General features: G+C 35.0%; 1 protein-coding gene across 1 annotated transcript in view; it reads right to left on the bottom strand.

Annotated features, from left to right (window-relative positions):
* Positions 1 to 2677: 2677 nt before the first annotated feature.
* Positions 2678 to 24919, bottom strand: part of LOC123524568 (tyrosine-protein kinase HCK-like) — a gene marked incomplete at its 3' end in the record, with an annotated part of 57285 nt that continues 35043 nt past the window's right edge. The window contains exons 6-12 of the mRNA XM_053534628.1: positions 22794 to 22893; positions 22345 to 22449; positions 6180 to 6271; positions 5758 to 5910; positions 4483 to 4629; positions 3423 to 3682; positions 2678 to 2831 (exon numbers count right to left, since the gene is read on the bottom strand). Of these exons, the coding sequence (XP_053390603.1) occupies positions 2678 to 2831; positions 3423 to 3682; positions 4483 to 4629; positions 5758 to 5910; positions 6180 to 6271; positions 22345 to 22449; positions 22794 to 22893 (1011 nt within the window). The remainder of the gene's footprint in view (positions 2832 to 3422; positions 3683 to 4482; positions 4630 to 5757; positions 5911 to 6179; positions 6272 to 22344; positions 22450 to 22793; positions 22894 to 24919) is intronic.

Genomic DNA, 24919 nt, shown 5'->3' with positions numbered 1-24919 from the left:
TGTAAAATTATTTCAAAATTGGACTAGTAGTTTTAAGGTATTTTCTATTTTAGCTCTGGCAGCCCCCATGTGCAAATAAGCTGGACTATTTGAACAACTTTGGAAGAAGACCACCCAAGAAACACGCAGGTCAAGTTTCATCAACTTCCACCAAATGATTTCAGAGAAAATGTTGTTTAAAGGAAAGTGTCGACGGACGGACGGACGCCGGACGGTGAGCGATTACAATAGCTTATCCCATAACGCAGCTAATAAAAGCCCTAGGCCATTTTGTTTTAGGCAAAACGGAAGATTTTCACGGACAACGGACGTACGCTGGACGGTTGCTGGACAGTGTGAGATCACAATAGTTCGCGCTTAGCTCTTTGTGCTCAGGTGAGCTAATATAATCCAAGGGCATGTGGTTTAAGAAAAGACGATTTTCGAAGTTTTTCCCTATATAAGTCTATATAAGCTACGTGCCCCCTCCCCCAGGGCGGAGTCATATTTGACTCTAGGGGGATAATCTGAACAATTTTTGTAGAAGTCTACTGGATGATGCTACATACCAAATATCATATTCCTAATCCCTGTGGTTTTGGACAAGAAGATTGTCAAGGAATTTCTTATATAAGTAACCATAAACCATGTGACTCCCAGGGCGGCGCCATATTTGACCCTACGGGGATAATCTGAACAATCTTGGTAGAGGACCACTGCATGATGTACATAACAAATATCAAAGTCCAAGGACGTGCAGTTTAAGACGACTATATTTCAAACTTTTTCCTCTTTATATTTTTTTATAGATAAGGTGACCTCTTGGACGGAGACATATTTGACCCTAGTGGGATAATTCGAACAGTCTTGGTAGAGGACAACTAGATGATGCTACATACTAAATATCAAAACCATAGAATCTGTGGTTTTGGACAAAAAGAATTTTAAATTTTTCCTTCCGTTTGCCATGGTTCTGTATGGCATTCAATCCTTTTAAACAATTAAAAAATGACCATCCAAGAAACATTCTTCTGATTTTTTTTCAAAATTGGCCTGGTGGTTTAAGCTTAGATAATGTTAAAAGAAAAATGTAGATGGACGGACGGACGCCGGACGGTGAGCGATCACAATAGCTTTGTGCTCAGGTGAGCTAAAAAGAGAAAGTCATCAAATGTCTAACCAATGTGTGGACGGGGAAGGACTCTGACTCCAGGCCGAGTAGGATAGCTCTCTCACTAAACTTCGTATAGTCAAGCTAAAATACGTTTCAAAGCTATATGCCATAATAGCTATATGAACTTGCATGCAGAACTTTCACCAGGATTTTCCAAAAGAGGTATTTGGCAAAAATGCATGTCAAGAGATATGGGATTTGATGCTATCACCTAGTTTTATAACCACTAAGACACATTCGAAGTCTCAACAAATTAATATCTCTTTAGTTTTGGAGCTAGTGACTTGCATGCAAAAGTTTAACCATGACTTTCTAAGTCCAAAGGGGGTATAATTTGGTCAAAATACATGTCAGAGTTATAGAACTTGACCCAGTGAGTTTAGTAATTAACTCATTCTTTACGCACGACGCATTTATGCGTCGGTCGTTTTGTATCTGTATACCGCGTGCCACTTCTAGGCGGTGTTGTTATCTACATCTGGAAATCGCACGCCGCATACATGCGTCTTTACAGTAATAGCTCTGAATTCCGCGTGACGCTTTCAGTCGTCGCATTTCATTGGTCTTAAATAAAATCTTAATGTTCTTTCTAATAAATTGGACCAATCAAAATTTTAGTTGCGTAACATTTCTAAGACATAAATAAAACCGGATGTTATGAAAAAATAAATGCTTTCGTTGAAGAAAGCTGTAAATGCGAGCGTCGTTCGAGTTATAATTTGTGATTTCTCGAAAGCCTGAATATTACGGATGATTCTTTATATGATCGAAACAAAAAAAAAAGAAAGATAAGTAAATAAATAAATGAATAAATAAATATCATTTTCAGCGCTGTAATTTTGTCTAAAATAGTTAAAATATTCATCTAATTTCATTTAATTACATCTTCATATTAGATACATACACTACTTTTTATGAGAAATAACTTTATTTTGATGCGTTTTAATTGTCTGGATGCGTATAACTGAGTACAATCAGTGTTAGAAAATGACAATCGTATTTATATTATATTATTTATTTATTTAAAAATGTTTTAAGAATTGTTCTTATTTGTTGTTTAAATCCGTGCATGATAAAATTTAGCATTTTATAAATTTTGTTAAGCCCAAACAAAATCTGATGTTTTGGGTCTATTCAACAGTCTGTTGAAATGAATGTATTACACAGCTGCATGAAATTATCTTTGTTGCGTAGCTACTACAATTTACTTACAAAGTGCAAATGCCATACCTATTTACACATACTTGATGTCATATGTCACTAATTAACAACAATAGCCCAAGCAAAAAACTACAAAATCAATGTTACCTCTCAAAACATCTCTAGGTATTCAGGGTAGATCGGCTTATCAGCCTCCTAGGTGGCCGACAGATAAATATCAGCAGAGTAGAAGTGGAGATAACGCTTTAGGGCAGAATGAGTTAACCTAGATAAAATAAATGCTTTAACCACGGCGTGACGCCGACGCCAGGGTGAATAGAATAGCTGAAATAGTGACATTATTATGTAGCATGTTTTACTTACTTCCTTGACCCTCATAAATATCTTTCTGCATCACCTTTGCAAGACCAAACCCTGCCACCTTTACTTCGTTGTGATCACCCACAAGAATATTAGCAGCCCTCAGATCTCTATGTACAATATTCTCTGTCCCTAGATACGCCATGCCATCAGCTATCTGAATACACAAATATACCACTTTTAATATACCTGATCAAGTCTGAGAATTCGAGTTCGAGATATGGAGTTTCAACTGTATACAGAGCAAAAGAATAAAAGGTAAAACTTAAAACTTCAAGATTCTCCTGTTTAGAATAAATCATTAGTTTATGTTATAAATCTGCTGGTCTGATCAAAGACATCATCTTTGCAATCCAAATTTTCCTATCCCTTTTTTGAGAAAAAATAGAAGTCGCTCAGTACTTGCAAATAGAAATACCACAAAGACACCAATGAACAACTAATTTGAAACGTAATTAACTTACGGAAAAGAACGAAATATAGCAAAAATCCTTAATAGTATTCAATCAAAAGAATTCATTTATAACGTGAAAAAAATAGTAATGTTGGTAAAGATTAGTGTGTCTAATTTTTTATCATTTGGAGAGGCAAATTTTTACTAAGGTCTCCACAAACTCCAACATGACATGTCGATGTCTGAAAAAAGTATCTTAATACAGACTACAGCTCATAGTAAAATCTGTTTAGAGAACAGATGGTTAATGTTGATATGTGTCTAGAAATTACATCATATGACTATTTATCAAACCTGGCCAGTCATATCAACTAATGAATAGAAGCCGAGGGTTTTGCCCTCATCTTTGCGTAAGTAATCCAATAGGGCCCCGTGAATCATGAGCTCAGTTATAATCCAGATAGGTTCTGATATTGTACACACTGCCATCAGCTGTACAAGTTTATTATGTCTTAAATGATGCATGAGATTTGCCTCGGCCAGAAAATCGTCAGCCGTCATCTGACCTTGCTTCAATGCTTTCACAGCCACGTCTACTGTTTTACGCCATTTACCTGCCAGGGAGAAGAAAATAATATGTAACTATGGTTTCAATGATTTTGTAATGTGAAATCATTATTATCTTCAGTCCACGAAATTAAATCATAGAAAACATATAAAAGTTCATTTTAGCTTCAAAAACTAAAGTCAACAAAATCATATCCCCACAAACTAGCAGTTTTTTCCCAAACCGCAACATGTCATGCCGACTGAATTAAACAATGTTTCGAATAACTAGCGATACAAACAATACATAGATTTTCTCATCGATTTATATCTAAACTTTAGTATTGTCTTATGTAGGATTAAAACCGCTTCTGCTGACTTTGTCATGCACTGGACCATTTCTATATGTACACTAACAAAAAGAAAGTCTTCAATCTTCTTAAAGTTTAAGATGTCAAGATCCTAATTTTGGCAAACATACGAAATTAACATGGGCAGCACATGAAAATGCATAACATAGGTTCAACTTGATACACCCTATATGGACTAATTTTAAACCTTCTCTCCATAATTGACTCGATTTTCTTTGAAGGTAATGAATACGCAATAACAATTAGCAATTTGGGGTGATTATGTATTTACGTGAGGCATCTTGGCATTCTTTTGACGTAAATGTAGCTAAAAGCTTACATGACTCTGTAAACACCGAAAAACATGCCAAAGTCACATGCGATGAAGTTATGTTATTTGCAGATTTTCGACACGAACCCACTATCTTAATACATAAAATACATCACAATCTCTTGAGCTTTAGGAAATCAGAGTTTCCCATGGAAATTTTCATATCATAATACATTAAAGTTCTTACCAGCGTAAACCTCTGCAAAACAACTTCCTCCAATTTTCTTCAGAAGTTTCACCGACTCCCTTGATACTTCTAGCTCCCTGAACTGTACAAGAGGTCGAATTTGTGGGCATGAACTCTCCAACTTACAGCTTAGTCCATCAGCTACATCTATTGTAAAAGAATTTAAGTGAGAAAAACAAAACACATAAGCCCCTAATGATAGATTGTCAAAGTTAATTTGGCATGTAACTTTCAATCTCTAGCATGCAGTAAATTTGGTCTATAACATTATGCTCAATAAACAGTGGAAGTAACCTACAGTTTACAGGAACTGTCTTAAATTTCAAATTCAAGTAAAAGTAATTGAGAGGAAAACATCTTACAGCCCACTCCGATTTTGTTAATAATAACACGAGTATACAACTTTTCAAGTTGGTTTTTTGTTCTAATTTCAACATGTCTTAAGCAGCCAGTTGCCTTTTATCAGCCAGCCCAGATTGTATCTCTCTTTTGGCTGACTGCTAATTACAGGTTTGTCTGCAAGTGTTTATCTTATCTCCTTAAAAATCTCCTATATAAGTGACCGTCACCCAAATGCCATACAATCTTAATCCCCAACAAACAGGATCCTGTCTAGTCAGGTCTGATAAGGGTCCATAAAATCCCTGTAGACTTGACATGTAGTGCATGTCAGAGGATCTAATTTTTATTGATATGTACAGATGATTTGTCATTTCCTGTACTCTACAGTTTAGTGATTGAAATGCAGTTATTTTTCAAAATATATACACACAATTATTTTAGTTGATAATATACTAATTGTGATATTGCTCAGTCATTTTGAATAATGTCCAGACCAATTAAATTTTAACTCTTACAGCAAAGCAATTCTCACTCTTTTAGAAAACTCTCACCTTTATTTGATAAAAACATAATTATTCAAAACTGAATAAGAGGAATGACCAGTATCTTTTCACTCAACTATTATGATCTTTTTATCTTAGTAATAAAATAAAATCAGCAAAATTAATAATTGCTAGACTTTATGAGAAATTAAAGAAGCGCTCAGTTGCATATTTTATAAATAAAAAACAAATACAGATAGAAGGAATTTATACATGAAAAATACATTCAGAATAATTCTTGAATAATAAAATTCACTGATGATGGACGGGGGACAGACAGTGGGTCATTACAAAAGCTTTTACTGAGTAGGCTGTGCTCCGGTGATAAAACAACTGCAACTCTTGGTAATTCTTTTAAGACCTTATTTAGATCAATAAAGGCATGCCTTACTTCTGTAGTGAAAGATCAGATCAAGCATGTTGCCAAAAGTTCTCTTTGGACTGATGCAGAATCTTCCATTTTCTAACCTTCTTATTTTGTAATGTCTGACACACGCATCATTTGTCTTCGAATCAAAGTCTCGCACAGACAGCACATATATACCTCAAAAATATTTTCAGAAACTGAACATTTTATACTGTTTTAGCAAGAACCTAGTCAACATACCAAATTCCTAAATTCTAATCTTTATATATCCCTTTAAAAGCACTTAAGATGTGAACAAGTAACTAATGTCAAAAAGCTTTACATTTCCTACAACATTCCTTTAATTTCTGATTTGACTAAAATCTCAAACAAATACATGATCTTTAAGTTCTAGGGCATGGCTTTTCCATGTATTAACAAAAAGGTATATATTTAAGGACAAATACCTTCAGATTCTCTCATGAGAAAAGTTCCTGTAGGGTTGCCTGGCAACAAAAGTTGATTTTCGGCTTCCTTCCTGTCTACATTATACCACCAGCTGTAATTGTTCGATTACAATTGTATTCTATAAAGAACTAAAGACAGATAAAATTTGTTTTACAGCAGAAGTATTGTGAAGACACTTTTTGAAAGGTTTAATGTAGCACTACCACTATATTTTTTGTATTACAGATCATTTGGCGACTTTCCAGCTTTGATGGTGGAGGAAGACCCAAGATGTCCCTCCATGCATTTTTTTTCATCACGAGCAGGCCTAAGTAGAACCATTGAAGTTCCAAAAGTCAACTGGATGGCTTCCTCACATGCAGAATTCATTGCTCCGGTTGAAGCTCGAACCAACATTAATGAGAGGTAGATAATTCAGAGACAGCGACCTTAACCACTCAACCTTGGACGCCCATGATGACACTTTGAATGTGTAAATCTATATAAATTCGCTAAAGCATTGCATTAACATGAAATAGAGATGTCAATAGGTAACCTATATCTTCATATTGTCTGCTATTCAAAATGTGCAAAGTGTGCATCTTTCTTTTAACTGTCAGCAGAAGATGAAGGTATATACATGTATGACAGGCCTTTGTCCCCAGGTTACTGGCAAAAAAAGGGAAGAAAATTTGAACAATCTTTTCAAATAGATGTGCAATATGTGAACAATTAAGTGACGTCAAAGACTTGGAACGCAACATAATTACACGCCACACCTTGCCGTTAACAATATTAATCTTATTCCCGCGAGATGTATATCGGGTAGGGATGGGAACGAATACTGAAATCAATATTCGAATATTCGGTTTGCCATATTCGAATATATTCGAATATTCGGTTTGTTTTAATGGAAGCTTTAAATTCTTATTAAGTGATTGGCATATACACAACGTATTCATTTGTTTAAAGCGTGGATCATCGTACGTAATAAGGCCAAAAAATGTTTGTTTCGGGTAGCCCGACCCTACCTAGCAAAACCCGCCGATCCTAGCGTTTTATTTCACGAGTCTGTCAGTATAATCATGAACAGATTTAACTAATTCAGTGTTTTAGCTTCAAAATGATACAAAAAATCAAAACGATTATAATTAAGACCGTCGCAATTTTATCTAAAAATAGCAGGTCGTACCATTTTTAAAAACACCTGACGCACTGTTGTATTACCGCCGCCATTTTAAAAATTTTCAATCGGCGTGTAAAAATCGTCCTGTAAAAAGCAAGTAAGGCAGTCTTAAACCTCCTTCAACATGAACTTATGCATCAATCATATGTTATTTCTTGATTTTATTATGAAGTACTTCAAAATTTAATTCGAATACGGCCGATGGCGGATGAAAACCGATTCTGCGAATGGTCTGAAACGTCGTACAAAGTATTGTGAAAAGATGGACAATATCTACAAGTTTGGTATTCTTTTCGAAAAAAAAATCTACAACTTTTTACATAAAACAGGCGCCAATAAAAATGAACAAAAGATAAAAAGATATCACATTTACGCCTAATACAAACTGTTAATCCGTAGCGATGACCCCAGGTAATTATGCATTGCAATTTTCTTGTTAATTGGACATCTTTTGACATACATCTGACACATTGACGCCTGTTGCAAACTGTTAATCCGTAACGATGGCCCCTGCCAATTATGCATTGCTATTTTCTTGTTAATTGGACATCTTTTGATACGAGATAAACAAACATGACTTGGTTTTATTCTGTAGAAATAGCATGCTCATGTTGCCCAAAATCAATGATACTTATTTTGAAAAAAAAATACAATAATTAACGAATATTCGAATTTGATTTTCATATTCGAATATTCGACCGATTTTCGAATATTCGGATATTCGAATATTCGTTCCCATCCCTAATATCGGGTAAGCGACATGAATCTAAAAGGAAGCCTGCGCCTACAAGCACTGACTGCCATCCATTGTTAAAAATAATATCAAATAATACGAGGTATTCAATTTTAAAATCAATAGTCCCGTCGAGTATACATTGAAACAATATCATTTATAATAATTAATTGATTCGTCTCTTAGTTTCAAAATAATAAAAAAGAGTTCGCGAATTTCTTCGACAACCCTACTGTGTGCGCATGACCAACCAGAAGCTATCAAGAGAATTTACGACAACGCTTATGACAAACTAAATGTGTTTGTATATTTACTTTTCTGAAAAAACAAAAACCCCAAAACATTAACCTATTTCTGATTTGATGCTTAATGGTTTAATAATCCAGAATTATTAATAAATTACCACAGAAACTCTACGTTACAAAGCATTGTTGTCTTAAAAAGACGTTATCGACGTCATGACGTTACTTGCAGTAACTGCACAAAATAATAGCTTTTATCTTGAAAGTACGTAATTCTGCGCATTTTGTTTATTTGAACTACATTTACACAGCCATAATTTGCAAAACAATATTATTATGAGTCTTTTGCTTTGAATATTTTTCAATATTTTATGGCTTTTGTGTAGTTATATTGAAATGTTATGAGGACTCTAAGAAAATGGATGACGATAACTAATGTTATAGGGAATACAGCTGGATGATAGATTACTTATTACGGCCATCTTCAAATGAAAATTGTTGATCAAAAGTTTGATTTTGAATACCTTGTTTCCGTTGCCATCAATTATTTGGTACTTATATACTAACAGTTTGTTCTAAAATGATCGAATTTCAGCCGAAATTAGTGACTCTTCAAATTAAATTAATGTTACCATGAAAACGAATCCCATAACCTATATATCTAAATGTAAAATTCAAAGGCGTTGACACTGGTCTTTTAAAAGAATACAGCTTCAGCTTTTTGTCTGAATTTCAACCATGAGAATAAAAACATATTACTTACCCTAGAAATAAAATATTTTGAAGCTAAATTAAACGAGAAAGGTTATTTAATTTTATCTCTTTGAAAGAAATTACGATAAAAAACAAGATATACTAGTAAAGTTTTTTTAAAATCTATGTTGCCATGGTTAAGTTAAACGTAAAATAAGTAGGGTACAATGTATAGTGTTGAATACTCTACTAATAATATTCCATGTTGATTATTACATGTAACAGAATTGTACTGAAGCCGTCGAAAACTTCTTAATACCCAGTTGTTAATGCTTTATCATGGAATCACAAGTCCCGCGACATATACTATTGAATCTTATTTTAGACAGCTGTCGCGCACACTAAAAGAATTATTAATCACACTCAAGGATTACAGTGAAATCGAAATTCCCTAAAACATGTTAAATATCCATATTTTTCTTCTTCTTTAAATATAAAATACATTTGGAGGGTCATGCAATTCAAACCTGGATAAAACCTGTACTCAAAGGGACAGAGATCAACGAACGTAAGATTATAGCAGCTAAAACATTAACTTACACGAAAAACAATAACAGTAAATTGCTAAATTCAACTTGAATTTACCCTGTTTACAAGGCAACCTACTTCCTGTGTTATTTTAGATATCAATCTCATATACATTCAACTGAACATAAGATTTCCTCCAAAATGTGAGCTACATCCTTGGCCATCTGAAACTTTCCAATGTAGTACAAGTTAAAAGAAATTGCTATAAATGTCGTTTGTTTGTTTTGGGTTTTACGCTGTTTTTCACAGTAATTCAGTTATGTTATAGTAGGCAATTAACCTAACCAAAAACTACCAACTTCTCCACACGAATAGAGATGGAGAACAAATGGTTTCAGACACAATGTCCCTGGGTATCGAATGCATAGCCCCGCGATCTATAGATCTGCACTCTCCCTTTTGAGCTAATTGAATGACTTATAAATGTTAAGTGTGTTAAATAATACGGGTCTGGTGCTTTCAATAGATCATCATGATTTTGCTGCTGTGTACTTAACAGAAATGGTCAACATGTGTTTTCTGATCATTTTGAACTTACAGGGTACTCAAGTTTAAAGATTTTACACTTTCATACTTGTCAACCTATTTTACATTTTATGTGAAGGAGTTTAGGGTAAATAACCACAAAGTTATTATAAGGGTCATAATACTCTCTCCAATTTAGCTAAATTCGTACAAGAAACTTAAAGCGGCAGTTCAGAAGAAATATATATAAAACTTAAGACCATTGATACCCCTCCTAATTTTGTCAGCTTAGCCTCGCCTTTGATTGCTCTCTCCTAACCAAAGCCTCCTCTACAATTGACTACAGATCTATTAAAAAATTTCCTCATCTAAAAGTTACATCTCTTAATACTGACCTCACCTAACACTTTTCAAATCATACTAATCTCTCCTCACACTGACCTCTCCCTACACTTGCCTCACCTAACACTGCCCTATCCGAACACTGACTACACTAACCAAAGACATCAACTAACAATCCGTGGCCGAGTGGTTAAGGTCGCTGACTTCAAAACACTTGCTTCTCAACAATGTGGGTTCGAGCCTCAGTCGGGGCGTTGAATTTTCATGTGAGGAAGCCATCCAGCTGGCTTACGGAAGGTCGGTGGTTCTACCCAGGTACCCGCTCGTGATAAAATAATGCACGAAGGGGCACCTGGGGTCTTCCTCCACCACCAAAGCTGGAAAGTCGCCACATGACCTATAATCGTGTCTGTGCGACGTTAAACCCAACAAAACAAACAAACTGACCTCTTCTCACACTGACCTCTCGAATCAGTGTCCTCTCCTCATACTTACCTCTCCAAACAGTGTTCTGATCTAACACTGACATCTCTTAAAACTGACCTCATCTAACAGTGACTTCAACTAACACTGCTCTCATCTTAGACAGACTTTTCCTTACATTGACCTTATCTAGCACTAACCTCACCTAACACTGACCTCTTCTAACACTAAACTCAGCTTAAACTGACCTCGCCTTACACTAATCTCGTCTAACACTGACCCAACCAAACACTGGCCTCTCCTTACATGACCCCACCTTCTCCTTCTCCTGACTTCTCCTAACACTGACCTCATCTAACACTGATCTCTCTTCACACTGACCTCAATAGAGCTCTCCTGACACTCACCTCATTTTACACTGACCTGACCTATAAATCAGACATCTTTTATCATTAACATTGCCTTACACTGACCTCTACTGACACTGATCACTGACCTTTACTTATACTGACCTCTCCTAACAATAATATCTGTGACCTCTCCCATTATTGACCTTGAAATCAGGAGGTCAACCGAGCAAAAAAAGCAGATTCAATTTAACTGAATCTGTTCATGTGAGGTAATGAAATGTGCTAGAAGCCTAACACCCTTCAGCACAGACTTAAACCAAATGCTAATTAATACATTAAATTACCCACATTTTTCAAAAAAAAAAAACTAAACTATGTAGAAACCGTTCCAAATAGGCATCATGACTTTTAGGTAATCCAAATTTTACGATGGGAATAGCATCACCCTACCAGAATATCTCTAGTGTTAAAAAAGCAAGTATATAAAAAACGACAAAACAGTTAGCTTTTTTTTTGGACCTGCATGACTGGAATCATATGATTCAAATTAATTTTGTTCTTTCAGTTTTGAACAGTTTTACATATTTATTAAGCATTTCTAATAACAACTATTATATGCTATTCGCGTTTTACAATTTCGGTAACTGTGTCTGATATAGAGGAAAAAGATGTATTCTATTTCCGTAACATTTTTACAATCGATAAGTTCAGGCTTTGAGTCAGTAAAAGTCCACATTTCTGCATTTGTATCTGGTAGATATACAGCGTAAATGATACTGGCACTTCTGACTTGAGGTATTTCAGTAGATTTATTGGCGGCAGAACGGTCTTCATTTTGTAGAATGCGAGTTGCAATTCCTAGATAAAATAGTCGACAAATATATTGTATACTCTAATCTGCCATTAATTCAAGGCAGGTTCTACACCACAGTTGCCTTTATGCAATTGCCTTCCAACGCGCCTTGGTTTAGATGATTCAGTGCCGAAGTCTCTGATAATACGTATTGCAAATTCGTATATGGCAAGAAAAACTTCAGGCTCATTCCGCTTATTCGAGAGAAGTTGTAACACAACATTTCTTTCTGTAACGGCATTAAGAAAGTCCATAGCTTTCTTCTGCAAAAGGCTTGTCAGCGCTAAGATGATACTCAAAACATGGTCAAATACAACAAGAGAATTGATAAAGTCAGATCTAAGAACTGCAGAAAAAACAGGCCTGCCTTCTCATCTTCATCTTCATGCAGTGTTTCCTGAGCATGGATTACTACTGGAAAAGCGCTCTTGAATGCATAGAAGGCATAATTTCAACTTGACCACCGAGTTTCACAAAGGTTTTGCATTTTAGTGCGGTGTTCCCTTAAATTTGCGTCCTTTGCCAGTTTCTAAGTAAACGCTACCAATCGTTTAGCGGAGTAAACGAACAGAAAGCTTATATCATGCACGACTGTCATCATTTTTCGGACACATGGAATTACAGAGCTGTGTACTAAGGCTAGATTCAAACATAGAGCATAAAATGCACGTGGAGACCGTTTCCAAATTAGTATTTGCACATTAATGTATTTTCTGGACATATTTAATGTCCAATTATTATAGCACTGTGCTCTTATCTTTAAATTGTCTTCTTGCCCTCAACAAAGCTTAGGATAAATGATGATAAAGAAAGGAGTATTTCTACAGTCCGATTATAATGTTTCTCTTATTTGATTAAAGCAAATTCCTGTTATCTCATTTTGAATGTCAGGAGATGTGTATTTTAAATTATACTGTGCATTGTCAGGAGTTGTGCATTTTGAATCATACTATGCAGTGTTAAAGTGCTCCTTTCTTCTTCTTCTTGTCGTTCGCGAAAGTGTTCCTTTCAAATCTCATCATCCCGTACAAATGTGTTTCATGAAGTTGCTACTCTTCTGTTTGTTGTATAAGGCTTTATTCTGCAGCGTTCACACCACAATGATTATTTTCCTGGCATGTACATAGTTCTTTGTACTGAAATATTTTTTGACTCAGGTATATTTTTGTTGATCGAATTTTTATTTCCAGACTTGATATTCGCATAATTTCCGATGCTGGTGAAATAATTTTCTCATTACTGCCAAAGCGCCCAAACAAAACACAGCAAATTATACTGCAACTTTTACGATAGAGTAACGAATCCACTTGCAACTGAACAGGTATTGAATTTTTGCTGTTTATCGCCAAACATTCTGAAAATATGAAAATAAAAAATGAGTTTCATATAAATATGCAGAAATATACGTAACACAACCCTTGATACTCAATTTGTATTTTCTTGCACTTTTGGCATTTTTTTCTTCACATTTTAGGCTCGTGCCTTAAGTGTCTGACGAAAGCTACACCAGTGTCTCCTTGATGTCATTACGTAGCGTGATAAAGTTGTGAAGTACTGTTTATGATATATGTAATAAATTGGATAAAAGATTCAATCAACCTTTAAAGACTTAGTGGAAAAAAGGTTCTCTTTCTATCTTCATCTGCATGTTCTTTCAGGAACTTACAGAATAAAGTTATGCGGGTAAAACGAGCACGTCTGCTTTAGTGCCGTGTATTCATAACGTAGGTAAAGATCTCTCTGTATTCCAACTAATTTCATATAGAAAATGCAATCATAACTTTTGACACTCTCATACAAATTATATTAATATAAACATACTTCAAAGGTTTTTATATTCCTCAAATTAAAGCTTTGATCTACATATACGAGAGGAGGTCAAAAAATTCGTAGAACTCGGGGTTTATAATAGAGATAGGCTGATGGTTTCGATACTATATTTCAATTTATTCCCCCTTTATCTCAACGCACTTGCCCCACTTTTCTTTTAAGCATTCTATGCCTTTAAAATAAAAGTCCTCTCTTTGGTCCTCAAAACACGCCTCTGTGGCAGCCTTCAGTTCATCATCATCTCGAAATCTCGTTCCACGCAAGTGCGACTTTAAATTTTAAAACAGATAATAGTCACTTTGGGCCAAGTCTGGACTGTAAGGAGAGTGATTCAATTGCTCGAACTAACGAATAGCCGCTTGTGCAAGTCCAGACTTGTGCACAGGGGCATTATCATGCAGAAGCAGTACACCAGCGGCTACCTTCCCCCTTCTTCTTTCTTTAATAGCAGCCCTTAACTGTTTGACAAGATCAGCATAGTAGGCCCCAGTGATTGCACTACCAGCAGGTTTATATTCAATTAATATCACCCGTTTTGAGTCCAAAAATACAGTGGCCATTACTTTGCCAGCTGATGGTTTAGTACGAAATTTCTTAGGTGACGGTAAGCCAGGGCGCTTCCATTGCATTGATTCTTTTTTAGTGTCTGGATCCAAATGGTGAATCCATGTTTTATTTCCTGATACGAGACGAGTGTGATAGTCTTCTGGATTGGCATTGTAAACTTCCAGAAGCTCTTGACTTCAACCTTTTGCTGACGATCCTGCATGTTCAGGTTTCGGGGGACCCATCTTGCAGAAATCTTTGACATCCCCAGATGTTCATTAATTATAGTGCAAACACTTCCCTGGGAAATGCCACACTCTCTAGCAAGTTCATCGACAATCATTCATTACAAGACCCTCAACACGATCATCTCCTTACTGATGGCATCAGCAGGTCGACCTGACCGTGGGTCATCCTCCAGATAGCTTCGTCCACGTTTAAATTCTGCTGACCACTTTGCAACTGTGAAATACTGCGGGCTACTATCACCATACACTTCAGCCATGCGGCGATGGATTTCTCTGACATTTGATCTCTCTTTTGTGAGGAACTTAGTTACAGCTCTAAACTTCAAACTCTGGTTTTCCATCTTTGCCTACTGGTCAGGTTATGCAACTGCTAATCAAGGGTGAAAATTGTCGGTGTTGACTGAAAGACTGTTATCACTCAACTAACAATTGCGTATACTGCGCAAAGATGAAAAATTGAGTTCTGATTTGTATCAATATATACTTTGTTCTACGAACTTATTGACCTTCCCTCGTATATTGCATGTAGAAAAAACAAACATGATTAATGAAAATAATACTTACAAATGCAACCATTTTATCGTTTATACGAATATAAATGAATAAAGTGTCCAAAAATATTAAAATATGAAATAAAGTTCACAGTCGAAGCACATCTTTTTAATATAAATACGTATATCCACTTGTAAATACAGGAACCTCGTGGCAACATTAGTATTTCTACAGTACTAAACTCAGTCGTTGCCCCTTTACGTGCATAGCGCCTTTGAGGACTGTATACGTGTTCAGCGACATATCATAGATTTCGACATTCTCTTTTGACAGCTCTCTTCTTGCCAATTTGTAACATGTTTATGACGGGCTTGGTACCTGGTTAACTTTTTCATGTGATTGTACAGTTATTTACCTCAGTAATTTGTATTATGTGGACGCAATTGTGCCGGTCCATGAATACCGTCATTCCAAAAACTGCAAAGGTATTCAAAGTTCCCGAGTGTTCTCAGAAATTATTATTCAACTTCGCAATATTACAGACTGTATTAGATCAAATGCAAACATCATATGAACCAGACAGAGCTAATACAAAATATAACTGAGCCAATATGAGAAAAACAGGGTCAATACGGAATTCAAGCATTTTGATTGGTTCAAAAGGGAGGGCCAATACGGAGAACTCACTTCTGTTAGATTTTTTAAGTGACGCTATTTCGATTTACATCAGAGTTATAAATTACATTTTTTCACATTTTGACAAAAAATTGTCAAACATGTTCATGTATAAACCAAGTATGACTGATCGAGATGTACGTCTTCATAGATTACAAGGATATTTTCACTTATTCGGTACTGTGTAAAATGCAAGGGTTTCCTGTCAGAATTCTGGTAGTTGTCAAGGAAAATAATGAGAAAATACGGAAACTCAGATTAATTTAAAGGATGAGACTTATCTTTAAGAGACATTTTGATAGTGTGGAAGACTTGTGCAATGATTCAAATACTGCAAAGTGGATGAATAAATTGGCGACCAAGAGTGTCAGTTGTGAACTGCAAACAATTTCGGGTAAGAACTAAACGAGGCATGGGAGTGTATAATATGTGCTTGGCTGGTTGTATTATCTTGATCAACACATATGTGTACAATTTTGTGTCTCGTGGCATGCAGCCTAAAAGGAAATGACTTCTAAAGATAACTCACTAAAGAAAATAAATCAGAACTCAAAAAAACAAGAGGGTCATGATGACCCTGGATCGTTCACCAGAGAAATATGAGCTACATGTTTCAAACTGATGATTTTTAGAAATTTTTTGGAAGATTTTCCGATGTACAATCAAGTAACCCCTGGGGCGGGGCCAATTTTACCCCGGGGGTCATGATTTGAACAAAGTTGGTAGAAGTCTACTAAGCAATGTTACATATCAAATATCTAAGATCTAGGCCTTCTGCTTTATTTTAGCAAATTTATGAAGATTTCCCTATGTACAATCAAGTAACCCCTGGGGCTGGGTCAATTTGACCCTGGGGGATCAAGATTTGAACAACTTTTGTAGAGGTCCACTAGGCAATGCTACATGTCAAATATCTAAGCTCTAGGCCTTCTGGTTTATTTTTAGAAAATTTTGAGGATTTTTCTATGAACAATCAAGTAACCCCATGGGGCGGGGTCAATTTGACCCTGGGGATCATGATTTGAACAAATTTTGTATAAGTCTACTAGGCAATGCTACAGGTCAAACATCTGAGATCTAGGCCTTCTGGTTTATTTTTAGAAATTTTTTGAAGATTTTCTTATGTAAAATCAAGTGACCCCTGGGGCGGGGTCAGTTCTGACTCCGGGGATCATTATTTGAACAATTTTTTAGAGATCCACTAGGCAATGCTACATGTGAAATATCTAAGCTCTAGGCCTTCTGGTTTATTTTTAGAAAATTTTGAAATTTTTTCTATGTACAATCAAGTAACCCCATGGGGCGGGGTCAGTTTGACCCCGAGGGTCATGATCTGAATAAATTGTGTAGAGGTCTACTAGGCAATGCTACGGATGAAATATCTAAGCTCTAGGCCTTCTAGTTTATTTTTAGAAAATTGAAGATTTTCCTATGTAAAATCAAGTGACCCCTGGGGCGGAGTCACAACTGGCCCAGGGGGTCATCTTTAAACAAACTTTGTAGAGGTCTACTAGGCAATGCTACATGTCAAATATCTAAGCTCTATACCTTTTAGTTTTTTTATGATTTAAAAAATAAAAATTTTCCTATAGAAATCTATGCAATATCAAGTGACCCCTGGGGCGGGGTCAATTTTGATCCCGGGATCATGATTTGAACACATTTAGTAGAGGTTCACTAGGCAATGCTACATGTCAAATATTTAAGCTCTAGGATTCTGGCTTTTGAGAAGAAGAATTTTTAAGAGTTTCCTATGTAAAATCAAGTGAATCCTGGGGCGGGGTTAATTTAAACTCCGGGGTCATGATTTGAACAAAATTGATAGAGGTCTACTACGCAATGCTTCACACCAAATATCTAAGCTCTAGAGCTTCTGGTTTTAGAGAAGAAGATTTTTAAATTTTTCCTTTCGGTTGCCATAGCAACCAGAGTTCTGCATGGAATTCAATTCTTTGAATAATTTTTAAAGAAGACCACCCAAGGAACATCCCTGTGAAGTGTCATCAAAATTGGCCAGTTGGTTTAGGAACAGATGTTGTTTAAAGGAAAGTGTGGACGGACGGACGGACGGACGCCGAACGGTGAGCGATCCCAATACCTAACCCTGAGCACTTTATGCTCAGGTGAGCTAACAAAGGTTAGTTCTATTTACTCTTGATTATGTCACATCAAAAATATCTCTAAAAATATTCTCTAGTACCTTCATTCATAGAGCTCATTCTGTTTACAGGCTAAAATGATTATGATTTCTAAAATGAGTGTAAATAACTTGTCAATGTTTTTTACCTTAACGCGCATAGAAATCTAGCTGTCATAAGTTAACTCACAAAGTTATACTTTTATCGCCAACAGTCGAAAGTTGAATAATAATATTATCATTTATCAAGCGATTGCATATTGGCCTAGTTATTTGTCCTCGGGCAGTCGTATTGGCCTCGGCCAACGGCCCCGGGCCAATACGACAACCCTTGGACAAATAACAAGGCCAATATGAAATTGCTGGATTAATAACATTATAATATAAGTGAATGGAACAGTGTACGTGTACAGGAGAAAAAAGGAAAGTATGGGGCATATGGTAGGATATGTTAGATCATGAAAAATGAAGGTTTATCAATAGAAATACTTTGATTGTGCTGGGGAATCTGAGAAATCATCGGCTATTTTACCGTGTAAACTGCCTTCGTAAGTCACGTGATTCCCCACACTGAATAGTGTTGGAGGAGTTGTAATATATATAGACACATAAGATTTCGGACTTTTGGACATATAGATGTAATGACAAGAGCAGCGTTATTTGCACCCCCCCCCCCATCCCCATGAACTCGCAAAAATGTGGGGCATCAAAAATTATACATTTCAATTAAGGAGGTAGGTTACCTTAATATTTTCATGTGCGCCTGCCTAACCTGATGTTAACATGACGATTTATGACGACGTTTACGACAAACTAAATATGTTTTTATAACGATTCCTTTGAAAAATGTCATAAACCCGTTTCCGATCGATTGCTTAATGGTTTAATAATGCAGTGTCACTTACGACGAAAAACTTTCATTATGAAATTATGCAATTCTGTGCATTTTCTTTTTTTTTAACTTTTATTCAACAGCCATTATGTAAAATGTAAAATTCGAAAGCGCTGGCACTGGTCTATTTAAGGAACACAGCGTCGGCTTTTTATTTGCATTCCAAAGATATCCATAAGAATAATAGCAGCATGCATAACAATTTTTCTATAAAAATGTCAGACGAGGGGTACTGCTATTAGCATTTTAAGCTTAATTTTTTAAATAAAAGCAAATAACACGAAAATGTTACTTACGTTGGAATTAATATGTTTTAAAGCTACATTAACATGAAAGATAATTTTATTTGATTTTTTTTATAGGAAATTACGATAAAAAGCAAGATATAAGCTATTTTAAACATTTCTGTTGCCACGGTTACTTTAAATTTTAAGAAAAATAGGGTACTATATAAAGTGATTAGAATTTTGTTAATAACCCAAGTATTCCATGTTGGTCAGTAACAGAATGGCACTAAAGCCGTCGAAAAATCCGCTTTTACACACAGTTGTTTAAACTAGAACTGTTACAGGAGTGACTCATACCCCCACCATACGGTCTTGTCACAGAAGAATGGCAACCATTAGTACTCTTAAAAATACTTAGAATAATATAAAAATGTCAAAAAAGCTTGATACTTAAAAAGAAGTTTACTCATCTTTGGAGTACTTCATCCTGGGCTTCCACATATAAGTAATACTAGTATAATTATATGCCCTGGATGAGGGATGAGGTAAATATAACAAATCTCTATTAGAGATACACTAAAAGTGAATACAAAAAGTGTCTTACCGACCCATGTTACCACAGAAAAATGTATTTACTTTTTACATAGGACTGATAATAAAAAAGTAAGAAAAATACCAAAAATATTGAAAATCTAAAAATAGGATTTCTAAAAATAGACTAATTCCTGGAATTTAAGGGGAAGAAACTCAGTACAAAAGTTAAAAAAAGGTTACTTCCATTTGGCTCTAAGCCAATCAGAATGAGATATAGTGAAAATACATCAAAATTATCCTTAAATTCTAAGTAAAAGGGGACATAATTCAAGAAAATTTGGTGTCAGAATTATACAACTTGTGTCACATGATGTGGGTGATGAGGTGGAACATCTATTTTAAGTTTAAATCAAATCCATTTAGTAGTAACTGAGATACAGTGAATATACATCAAAATTAACCTTAAATTCTAAGTAAAAAGGGGCATAATTCATGAAAAATTGGTGTCAGAGTTATGCATCTTGTGTCACATGATGTGGGTGATAAGGTGGAACATCTATTTTAAGTTTAAATCAAATCCATTTAGTAGTAACTGAGATACAGTAAATATACATCAAAATTAACCTTAAATTCTAAGTAAAAAGGGGCATAATTCATGAAAAATTGGTGTCAGAGTTATGCACCTTGTGTCACATGATGTGGGTGATGAGGTGGAACATCTATTTTAAGTTTGAATCAAATTCATTTAATAATAACTGAGATATAGTGAAAATACATCAAAATCAACCTTAGATTTTAAGTAAAAAGGGGACATCATTCATAAAAAATTGATGTCAGAGTTAAGCACCTTATGTCACATGATGTGGGTGATGAGGTGGAACAACTATTTTAGGTTTGAATCAAATTCATTTAGTAATAACTGAGATATAGTGAAAATACAACAAAATTAACCTTAAATTCTAAGTAAAAGGGGACATAATTCATGAAAACTTGGTGTCAGAGTTATGCATCTTGTGTCACATGATGTGGGTGATAAGGTGGAACATCTATTTTTAGTCTGACTCAAATCCATTTAGTGATAACTGAGATAATAGATTTTGGGACGGGACGGGACAGGACGCGACAAAACTGACTCCTATATTCCCCCCTCCAAACATGTTTGGTGGGGGTATAAAAATGAAACAAAATGTGTTAACAATAGCCCCGCGACATATACATTTTAAGTTTTATTTAAAAAAGCTTACGCGCATACTGGTAAAATTATTAATTATGCAGACTTTTACGGATAACAATGAAACCCAAATACATTATAAAGTATTTATCCGTAATTTTATTTTTCTTACAATATAAAAAATTTGGAGTTCAAACCTGGATAAAAATATTACTTCAAGGGACAGAGATAAACCAAATTGAGATTGTAGCAGTCAAAACATTTAATTACACGAGATACAAAAAAAAATGCTGCGTTTCAACTAATTTGAATTTACCCTGGTAACAAGGTAACCTACCCCCTTAATGTGTGTGCGTGCGTGTGTGTGCGGAGAGTTAGGGGAGAGGGTGGCTCGAGGTCTACGCTAAGAATTTTAGTCACAGATTTGCATTTGTACACTTGTATCTCTTCTGATAGAGAAAATGCTTTTCGGTTTACATCAGTATTTATGATGATGAACAACTGTCCAAACGGTATCAGTTTGTTTACAGTTTTGTATACAGATAATTTCTTGACGACGGCTTGCTAAAATTATGATTGCTCATGCAACATTCATGTATATTGTATGTTAGGTCACAAAATTAAATTCTTATCACACTTTGTGACATTCCTATTAGATTTTATGACAGCTGCCATCTCGGATTTACAGCAATTAAGTGAAAAGGTGGCTCGTACTATACTCAACTCATACCTTCATTATGTCAGAGTATGATTCAACTATTATTATTTTTAGTAAAAGCTGGAATTCGGCAGAAGTTTTAATGAATGATTTTGACAATTTGCAATGAAAAAAAGTTCATATAAAATAAACAGTTACATAACAATCTTTCATAATTTACAAGGCATAGGATTATATATGAGAAAATAATTCTTAAGTAACAAAAAAAGTCAGACTGATTTTTGGATAAACATTATTTTTCATAAGTGCTTCAGTAATACTCAAGTCGTCAGCTTAACCTGTGTAATACCACAAAATAAAATTTTCACCTTATCTATTTAGTGGTGAGAGAAGATTTTTGTTCTGTTTTAGAATTAACCACTTAATACATGCACATTTAATTTTAAACTTGCTTCTCTGTATTTACCTAAAAGCTCTGAATCAATATTTAGGTAAATACATTATTCTGTTAATTTACAGAAACTTAACAAGTTTTACAATGTAATTCCCCATATATGTTTTAAAGCTAACAACATCTGAGCCAGTGAACTGAACTTCTTCCTATTAGGCTAACCAAACAGACAGTAAGTCAAAACAGACAGCGCTTCACCTTTGAAAAATCATTCATTACTTTTTAAATTTATTTAGGGGGTCTAACAACATTGTACAAAGTACCTCCATACGTAACATGGTCAGTTCATGAAACCAGTTCCTGAACTCCTTTCTAATATAAAAGTCTCAGCAAGTGACTTAACAACTTACCCACACAAATCACAGGTGGCTGGAAAAATCATAACTTAAAACAACAAATTCAAGCCTATTATCCCAACTGATTAAAAGTCCTGTATTCTAGCGACTTACTCTTGAGACTGTGGAGAGTATTCGTCCTTTGTGACAAAGTTACTTGGGATGTAACCTTTCTCTCCCGTGGTCAGATGTCGAGCTGCCCACCAATCACAATCGCGGCTGATGTAAAAAAGGATGAAGTAAAAACACAAAAGTATGAATTATTAAACAAGCAGAAAAACATACGAAAGCCAGAACACTCAAATGATCAAGAGATTTTGATTTACATTGTAAGGCAGTTGCAAAAACAGTAAGGCATAACATATTACTGGCAATTATTACATATTTTCTTATCACAACTGTAACAAACAGTACTGATCATAAAAACAAATGTTTGTTTCCAATGAAGAGTACAAAACCTCTGTTAACACATTAACTGAGTCAATACCTTAACTGTGGATTTAATGGTCTATTTTGCCAATGGACAAGCAAAACTTTTAATAGATAGTAAGAAAATTGTGTACCTGGATTTCTCATCAACTTCCAACTTATCTCCCCTTCTAAAGCTGATATCATCATCTTTAACTGCATCGAAGTCATACATGGCACATACTATAAAAGCATCTGAAATAACACAATATCAAAGTCATACACGGCATGCACTGTACGAACATTTAAAGTAACACTGTAACAAAATCATACAAGGCATATACTATAAGCACATTTGAAAAAAAAGACAGTATCAAAGTCTTACAAGGCACGTTCTATAAGAGCATCTGAAATAACATATTATCAAAGTCATACAACCCACAAACTATAGGAACAGTTGAAATAGCACAGTATCGAACTTAAACAAGGCTCATACTATAACAATATCTAACATAATCAGACAAGGTACATTATATACGAACATCTAAGATAACATTGTATTAAAGTCATACAAGGTAGATACAATGAGAGCATCTGAAAAAAAAATACAGTATCAAGGCACGCACAATAACAGCTTTTGATATAACACAGTATCAGAGTCATAAAGGCACGTACAATGACAGCATCTGAAATAACACAGCATCAAAGTCATTCAAGGTACGCAAAACAGCAAAATCTAGAATAACTTGTTCCATCGTTGAATCAATCTCTTCCATCCAATAAGGTGTTTGTCAGCTGAATGAAGTCACTTTTAGGAAAGATAAATAACATGGACATCTGTAAGAATGATGATTTTGAATTGTGATCAATTGTAGAATTAAAAAGAGCGCCTGTTCATTTGAAACCCTTCTACATTACAGGAATCTTACATTCATGCTGTCAGGTGGGGGACCAATAAGGTCTACCATGCACCCCCTCCCCCTTGACGTTTTTGTTTTCACAGGTACCAACTTGTTCGGCAGGACCAATTCTTTTAATATAAAAAGTGTTCCCATGAAATAACTCTTTTGAAATATATAAGATTTCACTGTTTCCATGGCAACCGTTCATTTTTGGAAAAGACAACCGTATAGATGATGATATCATATCTTGGTCAGTTTTGGGGATAAACAATAAAAATTGTATTAAAATGGAGTTAAGACACTGGCCTTAAAGGCAAAGAAAATCTCCTATATAAGTGACCGCCCCCCCCCCCACCCCCGCCCCCCAAATACCAGACTTTTTAATCCTCAATATACAAGATCCTGTCTGGTCCAGTCTGATAAGGGTCCATAAAACCCCTGTAGACTTGACATGTAGCCTAATTATTGTCAGAGAATCATAAATTTTATTGCCTACAGGTAAATTGGTTATTTCCTGTGTTTTGCATTTTATTAATTGAAATGCTGTTGTTTTTTTAGTCTTTTTTCAGCATGTACACACAATTATTTTAATTGATAAGATACTAATTTTGATTGCTCAGTCATGTTGAGTAATGTCCTGGCCAATTAAATTATAACTCTTATAGCAAAGCATTTCTCACTATAAAGTAATTATTCAAAACTTAATAAGAGAAATTACAAGTTTGTTTATTCAATGATTATGATCTTTTCATCAAAAGTAACAAAATAAAAACGAAAAAAAAAAGATAATTGCTGGATTTTATTAGAAATTAAAGAAGCGTTCAGTTGCATTTTTAATAGATAAAGAAGGTATATAGACAGAAGGATGTTATATATTAAAAATGCTTAATTCCTCTTGTGTTGTCTAAATAATGTTAACTTTCTTTTATGTATAATAAAATCCAGCAATAAAGATATATCATTGTTCAAAATGCACAATAATTTATTACTTCTAAAAGCTATGTGCCTGAATGCATTTTTTATATTTTTGATAATAAAAAACAGCAATAATGAGATGTAATTGTTAAAAAAACTTACTTTATTAAAAATATGATAAAACACTGTTGTATCTCATCACTTTGTTTATTTAGCCCTTATTCAATCAAGCTTTCTAAACTCGTTATAAAGGTGAGAACTGATTTGCTATAAAGGTGAGAAATATCACCTGCAATTTATTTACTGCACAGTAGCTATACAGTAGCTTATTATGATAAACAGAAGCAAGTCTACCAATGGTCCTGACTTGTGTATTGGCCCTTATCGCCAATACGCAGACCTTATCATCTCCATAGGCCACATACCAGGCATACCAGAATCAGTGTCTTTAAAATAGCAGCATT

The sequence above is a fragment of the Mercenaria mercenaria genome, unplaced genomic scaffold (assembly GCF_021730395.1).
Source record: "Mercenaria mercenaria strain notata unplaced genomic scaffold, MADL_Memer_1 contig_3871, whole genome shotgun sequence".
In the NCBI taxonomy this organism is placed as follows: Eukaryota; Metazoa; Mollusca; class Bivalvia; order Venerida; family Veneridae; genus Mercenaria; species Mercenaria mercenaria.
This window is presented reverse-complemented; position numbering and strand designations above follow the sequence as displayed.